This window comes from Mirounga leonina, unplaced genomic scaffold, assembly GCF_011800145.1.
Source record: "Mirounga leonina isolate KUSES-001 unplaced genomic scaffold, KU_Mleo_1.0 Mir_418, whole genome shotgun sequence".
Classification (NCBI taxonomy): Eukaryota; Metazoa; Chordata; class Mammalia; order Carnivora; family Phocidae; genus Mirounga; species Mirounga leonina.
In genome coordinates, this window is record NW_023270739.1 from 1104881 (window position 1) to 1117957 (window position 13077).

Sequence of the window (13077 nt, forward strand, 5' to 3'; positions counted from 1 at the left end):
AGAAGAGAAGAGAAGAGAAGAGAAGAGAAGAGAAGAGAAGAGAAGAGGGGAGGGGTGCTGGGAGGAGGGCGAGCTGCCCAGGGAGGCTGCAGGGAAACCACCAGAGAGGCAAGGCTGGGGTTGGGGGAGTTGGGAGGGTGTGAGGGGGCCTCACTCCCTGTCACAGCTCCTGTTTGGTCTTCACCAAAGCACTTCTGTGTCCTGTCACCCCACCAGCACGTGCACGAGAGCCGTGACACTGTCCTCTCCATTACAGCGTCTTCCTGGCACGAGAAGTCGCCAGAGATCAGAAGCTGCTGGGAGTCCCCACGCAGAGGCCCTGGTAAAGCAGAAATGCTGGCCACCGGAGTGCCAGCAGGATGTGCTGGCCTTGCAGCGCCCTCCAGGAGAGAGGCTGTTTCCTGCTGTGGAGGCTCTGTCAGAGAGGATCCCTGGGCCCAGAGGGTCCTGGTGAGGACATGTGACCAGGGTGCCCTCGGCCACACCCCTCAGACCCTGTAGGGACATCTAGCACAGCCCTGAGACAACCCGGCTGCACCCGTGTATTCTCCAATGTCTTCCCAGCAGACTGTGAGCACCCCAAGGGCAGGGTGCATTCCAAGGTACTGTGCGCCCCAGCACCCCGCGGGAGCCCGGGCTCAGAGTGCAAGCTCAGAGCCGGTCCCCTGCACAACTGACATGTGACTGAAGACATTCAAATCCTAGAATGCAGGCTGACTCTGGCCAACACAGCACATTAGTAGGACTTAAGAGACAAAAATGAAGCGGGGGAAAAGACCAGGGGGCCGATCTGTTGAAGAAAGTACTGAGACCAGTTTGTCCTTCTTGTTGCATTACCTGCACATCTCTGGTGGGCGCGGGCTTTCTCCCACTCCCTCTGCTGTTGCAAGGACCATTCCCTGTTTTGTTCCTCCTGGAATTTCTTCCTCTCGCACAAGTTTAAATCCTCTCCCATGAATCTCTGCATTCCTGATACTGTATTCCGAATATCATTATCCGACTGCCTAGCTGGAAGATCTTTCCTAAGCGCTAGGGGGTCTGATAGGTCAAATTCACGGCGCGTTTCTGGCCTCTGGAAGTGCTGCTGGAAGTCACTGATGGCTTTACAGAGGCTTCTCTTATCTCGCCTTTCCCGGCCTTCCAATATGCATGTGATTTTGTCATTTTGCCTCATTTCAGCAGCTGGAAGAAATGGAACATATCTGTAAGATTAAGGTTCGGAGAAAAAATAAATTTGAATCCGCTTTAAAAAATAATTTTTAGTGATTCTAAAGTAGTATAAGCCTCTGAAAAGGTAACACAGCCATCAAAGAATTAGTATTCTGAATATGTAAAGAGTCTCTACAAATCAGTTTAAAAAAACCAAACAGGGACGCCTGGGTGGCGCAGTTGGTTAAGCAACCGACTCTTGATTCAGCTCAGGTCGTGACCGATCACGATGCAAGTCAGGCTCTGTGCTCCATGTGAAGCCTGTTTAAGGTTCTCCCTCTCCCTCTGCCCCTCCCCCTCCTCATGCATGCACTCTCTCAAAACAAAACAAAACAACCCACCAAACAACCAAAGCAAAAAGTAGGCCAAGAATAGGATCAGGCAAATCACTATAAAGAAACCTGAATGATCAAAAGGCTTCTGAAAAGATGACTGGCCTTACAAGATGGGAACCATCTGATAAATTGGCAAAATATTTAAAATGCTAATAATAGCATATATTAGTAAGGACATTAGTAAGGGTAGTAAGGAAACAAGATTTCTCATTCACTGCTTGGGAGAGTGCAACTTGGTACACTTATAACTTTGGAAAGCAATTTGCCAATAAATATCCCATAAAATTGAAAACATGCACACCCAATGACCTACCATTTCTACTTCTAGGTATCTCTCACCTACGTACACTAGGGACATAACACATGGATAGTCATTGCAGCATTGTTTGGAAAAAATCTAAATCAGCCATCGGGAGGGGAATGAATAAAGAAATTGTGGTTAATTCATATAACAAAATATCATAAGATAATTAAAAAGAACATTCTACATGTAGATCACTGATTAATTTTTTTTAAGATTTTATTTATTTATTTGTCAGAGAGAGAGAGAGCACAAGCAGGGGAAGCAGCAGGCAGAGGGAGAAGCAGACTCCCTGCCAAGCAAGGAGCCCAACTCGGCACTCAATCCCAGGACCTGGAGATCATGACTTGAGGCAAAGGCAGATGTTTAACCGACTGAGCCACCCAGGCATCCCTAATTTTATTTTTTTTTTAAGATTTTATTTATTTGAGAGAGAGAGACTGTGCAAGTGGGGGGGGGAGGGGCAGAGGGAGAGGAAGAGAAGCAGATTCCCTGTTGAGCAAGGAGCCAAAATCAAGAGTCGGTCACTGAACTGACTGAGCCACCCAGGCACCCCATGACTGATTAATTTTAAAAATATGTTGAATAAAAAAAGTTGCAAAAGGATCCATTCAATGTATTTATGTAAGATTTCGGTGAAATTTTAAAACACCCACACGAAATTGTATCTTAAAACACACACAAAAATTTTTATATCATCATGAATATGTATATAAATAGTACAATATTACAAGAAACATGCATGGAAATGATGTATCTGTCTGAGGAGGGAGGAGGAGGGACGATGAGGTGGGGGAGAGCTCTATCTATCTATAACTATACATACACATATGTAGGGTTTATATATACTTATGTATACATTTAAACATTTATACATTTTTAGATATACATTATAGCATTTATATATCTATAGTTATAGATACACATACATACATACATACATATATAGAATTTAATTCTCAAAAAGAATTCTTAAAATAAGATATCTAAAGCCAGTTTGGCAAAATATTAACATCTAATGGGGTAGTAGGTATGTATATCCTGTCATATTGTTCTTGTAAGTTTGAATTATTTTTAAACATAACATAAAAAGGTGAACTGTTCAGAAACTAGAGAAGAAAATAAACTTCATTCATATTCTATCATTCCAACATCACCACTGCTTACATTTTGGTATATTTTCTTTCTGTCTTTTTCTAAGCTTATTTTTTTAAAATATATTTTAACATTTAGTTCATAGCCCATGGTATATACAATTTTGCATCTGCTTTTTTCTATTTAAAAAAAAATCCTTATAGGGCGCCTGGGTGGCTCAGTTGGTTAAGCGACTGCCTTCGGCTCAGGTCATGATCCTGGAGTCCCTGGATCGAGTCCCGCATCGGGCTCCCTGCTCGGTGGGGAGTCTGCTTCTCCCTCTGACCCTCCCCCCTCTCATGTGCTCTCTCTCTCATTCTGTCTCAAATAAATAAATAAAATCTTTAAAAAAAAAAATCCTTATAGGGGCGCCTGGGTGGCTCAGTCAGTTGAGCGTCTGACTCTTGATTTGGGCTCAGGTCATGATCTCAGGGTCATGAGACTGAACCCCCAGTTGGGCTCCACACTGGGTGTGGAGTCTGCTTGAGATTCTCTCCCTCTGCCCCTCCCCCTGCTCTTTCAAATAAATGAATATATCTTTTAAAAAATTTAAAAATCCTATGGTGCTTTGAAAAAGATAAGCTGGAATTGTTGCACCTGATGTGGGAAAATGAATTCTATTTGAAATTTTTATCTCAGGGCTGCCAAGCTATCATATCTAGCTCCGAGTCAGCACAGGGGTGTGAGTTGGGATTGTGTGTGTGTCATTTAGTGCAAGCAGTTGTCCCCAGGAGAGGGTCTGGAACTTTTGGGCAGAGAATGGTGTGTGTTTAGGGTTTTTCATAACCAGTTTTCAAAGAAAACTAATAAAATGTACATTTACCCTCAAAATGTATTTCCTACAACCCAAATAGAATTCAATATCTGTTTTCCCTTTAAGAGAGAAAGAATCAACACATTAAGTTACTTAAACACAAGCAACTATGAAATCTTAAAAGGAGGAGGAGTGTGAAAATGACAAGTTTTACGTATTTGAAGACATGAGGACTGGGTCAAGAGGTACACAGCCCTAAACTGCTAGGGAGGCTTCAGGAAATGCTCACCAAAAGTTTCATGTCTAGCTTTCTCAGTTGCTTCTTTTATCTTCTGGTCACGAACCTGAACGTCCCAGGCTTCTGTGTCTCCCTAGGAATGGAAAAAAAGGGGAGACAAGTTACAGCCAGTTAATTTTAGTCCATCGATGACAATCCTACTTATCTTTTTTAAGCCTTGTTCCACTGTTGTCTTAGGTACACTTCAGGTCTTCTCATACCTGCATGCCTTTGCTTACAGTTGGTTCTTCAGCCTGTCCCCAGAGCTGCCTTCTCCCTTTCTCTTGGTCAGTAGATATCTTCAGAACCCCGCTTAGGCAACACCTCTGGGAAGCCCTCTCTGATTTCCTTTCCTGGCCCCAGTCTGTGCTCCTCTGACACCCTGTGCTCCCCTCCCTCACAGCACTGATTCCACTGCACGTTAATGTGGCCATTTTAGTGCTTGCCTCTCCTCTCCTCCATGGGCCACGAACTCTGCAAGGTCAGGCAGGGTCTGCCATATTCCCCATTTCCTGGCACCAGCTCAGGCTCGCCGCAAAAGAGGAACGCCACCGGCATTTGCCAGATGGATAGACCGGAGGGAGCCCCTGGCAGCGTAGAAAATCCGGCTCAGAGAGAGGAGACCCACGCTCAGGCCTCTGTTGAGCCACTCAGGGCAGGCAAGCCCCTCCCTGCCTGCCCCGCAGGTGAGGGGGTGCAGTATCGGGTCTGCGAAGGTCTTGCCCGTCGTCAGTAGTCAACACAACGAACTGGTCTTCCCCAGCACACCTCGGGCCGTCCGCCGCTGTGCCTCAGCATCAGCGGTTTCACTGCAGGGGTTCGCCTCCGCCGTCCCGCCGCCCGCCTCCCCCGCCACGCCCCGCACACGCCCCCCCGGTCCGGGGACCTCACCCCGATGATCCTGTTCCTGGCGTTGAAGATCCGTTTCTGCCTGCACAACTCGTTATGCCTCCTCTTGCCCAGGGCCAAGTACTGCTCCAGGTCCCTGGGCTGAGCTAGCGCCATGGCCGGAAGTGGAGAAGAAACCCTGAGGGGTTTTTAAGGCATGCGAGATGCTGAAACGAGCTGTAGGCTACGCGAGGATGGTTCCCCTGCAATACGCGCTGGCGTCGCAAGCTCTCTGTCGGGCTTTCTGCGACCCGGCCAAAGGCGCGGAGACCGCTTTCCTCGGAGACGTAAACAGACCGGTTGCTTAGGAACGGCGCGGCGCCCGCTGGGTTCTCGCTGTCCTCTCGCGAGACGCCGCGGGGCCCTTCCCGCGCTTTTCCTGCCGGCGTGTGAGGAAGCGGTTTGAGGCGCCGCGGCCGCAGCCATGGGCCGCCTGGAGCTGTTGCTCGTGGAGAACTTTAAGTCGTGGCGGGGCCGCCAAGTCATCGGCCCTTTCAGGAGGTTCACCTGCATCATTGGCCCCAATGGCTCCGGTAACTGGGACCCCGAAAGCCTCCGCCCGGCCGGCTCGCCCAGGCCGCATTTCGCCAAGGGGACGTGAGGGAGGCCCGGCGTGCGCGGCTGAGGCGCTTGCTGCCCGCGGGCCTCCGCCAGCCTCGCTCCAACCCCACGCGCCCCGACGCGCCCTCCGCCGCCGGGCCTGGCCCCTGCCGCTCTCCTCGGGGCCCCGACCCTCGCCGCCGGCTGCCCAGCCTCGTCCTCCGGGCCCCGGCCCGCTCTCCGCCGCCTGCCCCCGGCCCTCCGCAGCCCGCACCCCAGGCCCTGACCCCCTCCCCCCGGCCCTCCGGCACCGGGAGCCCGACTCTCCACCCTCCGCCCGCGCCGCCAGCTGCCCACGCTCGTCCTCCGCCCCCCGCGCCCAGTCCTCTGCCGCGCGACCGTCGCCCTCGGCCACCCGGCCCTCAGCCTCGCCGCCGGGTGCCTCCCCTTGTCCTTCGCCCAGCCCGCGGGCGCCCACCCTCGCCCTCTGACCCTCGACCCCCAGCGCCTGGCCCGCGGCCTTCCAGGGCCCAGACCGAGACCCCGACCCTCGGCCTCCGCCGCCAGCCCTCCGGCACCCGGCGCTTGGGCCGGGTGCCTGCCCTCCCCCTCGGCCGCCGGGCCCTCACCTTCAGCTGCCCAGCGCCCCGCCGCCCGGTGCCCAGCCCCCGGCCCTCCGGCGCCCGGACCCTGCCCTTGGCCCCCCGCGCCCCTGCGCTCAGCCCGCCACCGCCGCGTGCCCACCTTGCCCCCCGCTGCTGGGCCACGACCCTCCACCTCCACGCCCAACGCCGCGTTTGACCAGGACCCTCCCCTCCTTTGCTCTCTGGCTCCCAGGGCTTTGGGAGTTTCTTCTCCAGCCCTGAGCCCTAGTCGCCTCTTGTCACGAGCACGGTTGGCATAACTATAAAGCCGGTTCGGGAGTCCAAACTCAGTGACCGTTCGCCACGGGTTTGACTTGGCTGCTTACACAAGCAAAGCCCAAGACAAGTCACGAAAAACAAGTAGAGCCGGAGGTAGGAAGTTAACCCACCCACCCTGAGGTTAGTCTGTGCGTTCCTGGTTGAGATGCGGCCTCAGTCAGGGTCAGTGCTGGGCACTCACTGCTTGTTATGTTCAAGCAGTGAAGGATCTCTGTTCCTTTGGAAGGTCAGTCTTTTTTAAGCCTTGGTCACTGAACTGACTGAGCCACCCAGGCGCCGCCTTCCCCCGCTGCCTTTCTGAAGTGGCCAGACACAGAGGGGCCAGTGTCTGAGAAGTCTGAAAAATCCTCTTTTTAAAGGGATTTGATCAGTCTTAGGCCTTTGCAGACCTCCTTTGTTTCTGCTGGTCATCAGTTCCGAGTGTGTCATGAGCTGGTGCTGGTCTAGGTAACATCTGGTCTTAGCTGCAGTGCTCTTACCTGCTACCCCATTGCTTGACACAGGCCCCTGCTTGACAGGGGTGACTCCGTCTTGCTGCACCTTTCCTCTCCACCCCCTTCCTTTTCCCATCCAAAGAGTAAGTGAGAGAGAGCTGAAGGAAATCATTGGTTTTAAGGAGCCTTAACAACTGTTTGGATTCAAGGAACCTTCTACGCAGGAATTTTGTAATAGTAACGGCATTCATGGAGCTTTTACCAAGTTTCTGGCATCCCTATTTCAGGGCTCCTAAGTGGGTGTTATCCCATTTTGTAGTATAGGCAACTGAGGTGCAGAGGGGTCAGATGACTCTCCACGGTCACCCAGGAAGTGGCAGAGCCTGGACTTGAGTTCAGGCCTGGCCAGGCTCCCTACCGCACTGTGGTAAGATCCATAGATGTAATGACCCCAGCAGGTAGAGGGTCTAAAATGATAGTTACTTGGAGATTTTCCCTAACTCAAATCTTCTTTGTGGCGCTCTCAGGCCAGATTGATTCTGTTGTCAAAAAGACATTGAAAAAAGTAAGGGTAAGTATACAGTGAGTATATCCACTCAGTTATCAGGTTAGTAGGCCCACCAGCAGTTGATTTTCACTTTTTAACTGGTGATTATGTGAAGAGTTGCTCAGTTATATTTTGTACTTCCAACAGTGTAATATTTTGAATGAGTATTTGGGTAAAGTCTTATACTGCAGTCAGCCTAAATTACTTGCCCACTGCCGTTCAAGATCCGGATAAAGTGGGTGTTTTGACCTTTTTTAAACTAGTGCCAAACGTAAGTTTCAAAATAATCTTATTTCTTTTCTTAATTCAACAGTACATATCGTGATTAACAATATATCTTAAGGTTATCGTGAAAATGCCTTTACAACTTCCTCTTGTCCCACATGCCCTGGAAGCTCCATTCCCCTCCTGAGAATCACTGGTAACCCAGAGATTTTACTTAGAACCATGCAAAGCCAGTCATGGATTATTTCAGCATTACCTTTAATATCATCTCTCCACAACAACAATTTCTGGTTTACTTACTGCTGAATGTTGCATGGGCTATTCACATTCTCCTTCTATACGATGGCCAAAACTCAGTATAATACTAATCCATGACTAATTTAATGGGTGTTATTCATTTATATTCATTTGAATACTTGTTCATAAATCATCTTTTTAAAAATCTTACAGAATTACCCATTTAGGTAGATTTTATGAAACCAATTGATAATTTTCTGTCATACTCACTTTCTCTTAAACTTCAATTTAGCTAGTTGTCATTCTTTTTGTAATAATTTCTTATTGCTACCACCTGTCAAAATTTGACATGTTCTCGTTTGTTTTTAGTAAATCTAATGTTGGTTTCTTTGTAGGTAGTGGGAAAATTTCATCTTTAATCTTAACCTTGATGTTTTCCACTCAAATTTAGCAAATAGTTTTTGTGTGTATATATAGTATTAGAAGCAGAAGAAGATATGTATAATAAGACAGCTTCTGCTCCCGAGGCATTGGGAGTATAAGAAAATGGCACACTTATTGAAATAGAAGTCCCGATGACACTGTTTATGGAACTTTAAGCAAGGAAAATTCTAGATCTGATTTAGGGAGGTATGGACAGGAAGAGGTAAAGATAAGGAAAGGTTTTCTAGAGGACTTACCATTTGAGCTGGCCCAAAGAGTAAAGAATATTTTTCTAGAGATTTGTGAGTCTATTTGTGGGACAGTTAATAGCCCAAATTGTCAAGAATGTAGTGCATGTGTAGGGGAGCAGCGGTGTATAATGTTGGAATTCTAGGGTAAGTACTTGCCAGGGTGATAATATTTAACTTTATGGAAAAAATAGACTTTGAAGCAGGGACTATTTAGCAGGGAAGTTCCATAAGTGTGCCTGAGTCTAAGGCTATCCTCTCCGCTTGTGATTTACATCCTGCTCCCTCCTCAGTTCTTTGCTTCTGTGATTATCATTCTCTTTTGGATTGTATCTTCCTCCCTTACTGGATAATTTTCATTAGCAATAATACATGCCTTATTAACACTCTTATGACATAGAGGATGGATAGTTATATGAAAAGAAAGTATAGTACAATGTTAATTGTAGAATTTAGTGGTAAATATATGGGTGTTTACTATGAAATTTTCAACTTTCTTATGTGTTTGAAAATTTTATAATGAAATGCCTGGGGAAAAGCCCTTTAACTTCACTGTCTTTTTAGGCTGTCGCCCCATTTTATCAGTACAATAAAACTCTGAACCATCCTCAGTGCTCTTGATTCAGTTTTCAGTCCCAAGCTCCACTGAAATAACACTTACCTAGGTCACCTTTGACCTACATCTTGTAAGAGTCAGTGGCCAATTTCCTTCCTCATCCTGTTTGACTTATCAGTGCTATTTCATTCGTTTAAAAATAATGGAATGCCTAGTATGTGCCATGCACTGTTCTCATCAGTAAACAGATAAAAATCTCTTCCCATGTAGAACTTATGTTCAAGTGCACAGAGACAGACAGCAAAATATGAGAAGTATATAGAATATTAAAGTGTTAAGTATTAAGAAGAAAAATAGAAACGGGAGGGGAATCAGAAATGCTGGGGTTTTTAAAGAAGTTGGTCAAGGGAAGGTCTTGCTGTCTAGGTTGCATGGCAGGTCACATTTCATCTCTCCCTTGAGCCTCTTTGCTCTTCTGACTTTGTATCCAACTAGGTTTTCTCCTGTTTCACTGGCAAGCCTTCAGTTATTGGCTGCTTCTCCCCTGGGTCTCTTAAGCACTGGAGTCCTCCTACCCCCTGGAAATATATCCTCTGTCTGTGTCTACCCTATGTTCTTTTCCTAGGTGATCTTATTCAGTCCCATAGCTTCAAATACCATCCTTATGCTGCTGACTTACAAAATTATATATCTAGGGCTATAATATTCAGCATTTTTTTTTTTTTTGCTATTTATAGTAGACATGTGAAATAATCAGGGGTGCCTGGCTGGCTCCGTTGAGTTCAAGCCCCATTTTGGGCATAGAGATTACTTAAAAATAAAATTTAAAAAAAAAATACTGTAATCAGAAAGAATAGTAAATTTCCTCTCCCCTACTTCGCCCAAACTTGTTTTCTTCCAAGGTCTTACCTACTCAGTAAGGGGCACCATTTACTCATTCATTCAGACCAGATACCTAGAGTAATTCTTTATTCCTCCTTCTATACCCCACATCCCTCATCTAATCTATAAATCCTAATAACTCTACCTCTGAAATACATCCTGAATCCAGTTGTTTCTTGCCACTTTTCACTGCTCTCACTCAGTCAAAGCTGCTAGAGCTCTCATTTGGACTATTGCTATAACTTCCTGACATGTCCCTCGGCTTTCTTTCTTTTCTCTTTGCAATTCATTCTCACAGCGTCAGATTGAGCAGTTAAAAAAACAAACTAAAAAAGTAAATCTATAAATCTGAGCACTGCCCAGCTTAAAACTCTCCAGTGGCTTTCCCCTACACTTGGAATAAAATCCAGTATTTCTTACCATGATCCACAAAACCCTTTATAATCTGGCCCCTGTGTATTTCTCTTCTCTAATATTCTCTTCCCCCATATTTACTATGCTCTAGTCAGAAATGCTTTTTTTTTGCCTTCCTTACATAGACCAATCTTATTTCTGTTTCAGGGTCTTAGCATTTGCTGTTCCTTGGACTTCAGATTGCCTTTCTCCCAGAGTTCCAAGTTCCATATGGCTGCCAACTAAATGAATTCTCCTTCATCCTTATAAATTCTCCCTGTCACACCCAGAACATTACCAATCTGAGCCAGTTCTACCACCTTAATGATCTTGTCCTCTTCCCTCTATTCCCACTACTATCACTGTTTCAGGCTCTCATCATTTCTTCCTTGGATTAATGTAGTAATCTTTTAGCTGAGTTCCCAACCTTTGGTCTTACCCTAGTTTAATCCATGTGCCACACTGTTATATCAGTAATCTTCATCTGTTCCCACAAGAAAAAAGATCCATTTTATTTCTTTTTTTTTTTTAAGATTTTATTTATTTATTTGAGAGAAAGAGCATGAGACGGGGGAGGGTCAGAGGGAGAAGCAAACTCCCTGCTGAGCAGGGAGCCCGATGTGGGACTTGATCCCGGGACTCCAGGATCATGACCTGAGACGAAGGCAGTCCAACCAACTGAGCCACCCAGGCACCCCCATTTTATTTCTTGATAGATGAGGAAAAGGCATTTGAAAAAATGCAATACCTAAAAGGTTGATGGGTTCAAATTAAACATTTTTGATTAGACTCCATCATAGGTGATGTTGTATACTTCACACTGTATTACATCACATAATATCTATTTGTTTTACCACTAGTGGTGCTAAGATTGACCCCTGGATTAGAGTGGTGACAGTGATAACTCCACTGTGCAATTAGTTTTTCCCTTCTAACTAGTCTAGTGTTCTAGTGTTACTAGTGTTACTTTGACATTAGACAAATGTTCCTGATCCACCATTTACCCAAATGTTTTTTTAAATTTTATTAAGTTTTTAACTTTAATTCCAATATAGTTAACATACAGTGTTATATTAGTTCCAGGTATACAATATAGTAATTGGACAATTCTATACATTACTCAGTGCTCAGCATGATAAGTGTACTCTTTAATCCCCATCGTCTATTTCACCCTTCCCCCCACCATCTTCCGTCTGGTGACCATCAGTTTGTTCTCTATACTTAAGTATCTGTTTCTTTTTCTTTTTCTTTTTTTTGATCTGTTTCTTGGTTTGCCTCTCTCTTTTTTCCCTTTTGTTTTGTTTCTTAAATTCCACATGAGTGAAATCATGGTATTTGTCTTTCTCTGACTGAATGACTTCGCTTAGCATTATATTCTCTAGCTCCATCCATGATGTTGCAAATGGCAAGATTTCATTCTTTTTTATTTTTTTATTTTTTTTAAAGATTTTATTTATTTATTTGAGAGAGAGAGAATGAGAGAGAGAGAACACATGAGAGGGGATAGGGTCAGAGGACAAAGCAGACTCCCCGCCGAGCAGGGAGCCCGATGCGGGACTTGATCCAGGGACTCCAGGATCATGACCTGAGCCGAAGGCAGTCACCCAACCAACTGAGCCACCCAGGTGCCCTCATTCTTTTTTAATGACTAATACTGCACTGTATATACATACCCCATCTTCTTTATCCATTCATCAGTTGATGGACACTTAGGCTGCTTCCGTATCTTTGCTATTGTAAATAATGCTGCTATAAACTTCGGGGTACCTGTATCCTTTTGAATTAGTGTTTTTGTATTCTTTGGGTGAATACCCAGTAGCGTGATTACTGGATCACAGGCTAGTTCTATTTTTAACTTTTTGAGGAACCTCCATACTGTTTTCCACAGTGGCTGCACCAGTTTGCATTCCCACCAACAGTGCACGAGGGTTCCTTTTTCTCCACATCCTCACCAACACTTGTTATTTCTTGTGTTTTTGATCTTAGCTGTTGTGGCAGGTGTGAGGTGATAGCTCATTATAGTTTTGATTTGCATTTCCCTGATGATGAGTGATGCAGAGCATCTTTTCATGTGTCTGTTGGCCATCTGTGTGTCTTCTTTGGAGAAATATCTGTTCATGTTGTCTGCCTATTTTTCAATTGGATTATTTGCTTTTTGGGTGTTGAGTTCTATAACTTCTTTATTTTAGAAACTAATCCTTTATTGCATATGTCATTTGCAAATATCTTCTATTCAGTAGGTTGTCTTTTAGTTTTGTTGATTATTTTCTTTGCCATGAAGAAGCTTTTTATTTTGATGTAGTCCCAATGGTTTATTTTTGCTTTTATTTCCCTTGCTTCAGGGAACCTATCTAGAAAAATATTGTTACAGCCAATGTCAAAGAAATTACTGCATTTGCTATCCAAAAAAAATTTTTTTTTTTAAGATTTTATTTATTTGTTTGACAGAGAGAGACACAGCGAGAACAGGAACACAAGCAGGGGCAGCGGGAGAGGGAGAAACAGGCTTCCCGCGGAGCAGAGAGCCTGATGTGGGGCTCGATCCCAGGACCCCGGGATCATGACCTGAGCCGAAGGCAGTCGCTTAATCACTGAGCCACCCAGGCGCCCCTAAATGACCATTTCTTAATTATCTTTCAGTATCCCTTTTTGCAAATGCAAGCAAATATATATGTATTGTTATTTCTAGCCCCTCAGTTCTTTATGCCAAAGTTTATATTTAGTTTTTTACAATATATGCTGTTACAAACTCTTTTTTTCACTTATTACAT

General features: G+C 45.4%; 2 protein-coding genes across 3 annotated transcripts in view; one reads left to right on the forward strand and one right to left on the reverse strand.

Moving 5' to 3' along the window:
* RIBC2 (RIB43A domain with coiled-coils 2) overlaps positions 1-5277 on the reverse strand; it is a 16602-nt gene extending 11325 nt beyond the window's left edge. The window contains exons 1-3 of one of the 2 annotated variants that reach the window (XM_034987313.1): positions 4902-5277; positions 4023-4104; positions 838-1182 (exon numbers count right to left, since the gene is read on the reverse strand). In XM_034987313.1, the coding sequence (XP_034843204.1) occupies positions 838-1182; positions 4023-4104; positions 4902-5015 (541 nt within the window). In that variant the 5' untranslated portion in view covers positions 5016-5277. Of the gene's footprint in view, positions 1-837; positions 1183-1857; positions 1943-4022; positions 4105-4901 lie in introns of those variants that run through there. The other variant, XM_034987314.1, reaches the window with a different exon arrangement.
* A 45-nt stretch (positions 5278-5322) lies between these two features.
* The window catches only part of SMC1B (structural maintenance of chromosomes 1B), a 63477-nt gene continuing 55722 nt past the window's right edge, over positions 5323-13077 (forward strand). The window contains exon 1 of the mRNA XM_034987316.1: positions 5323-5431. Within this exon, the coding sequence (XP_034843207.1) occupies positions 5323-5431 (109 nt within the window). The remainder of the gene's footprint in view (positions 5432-13077) is intronic.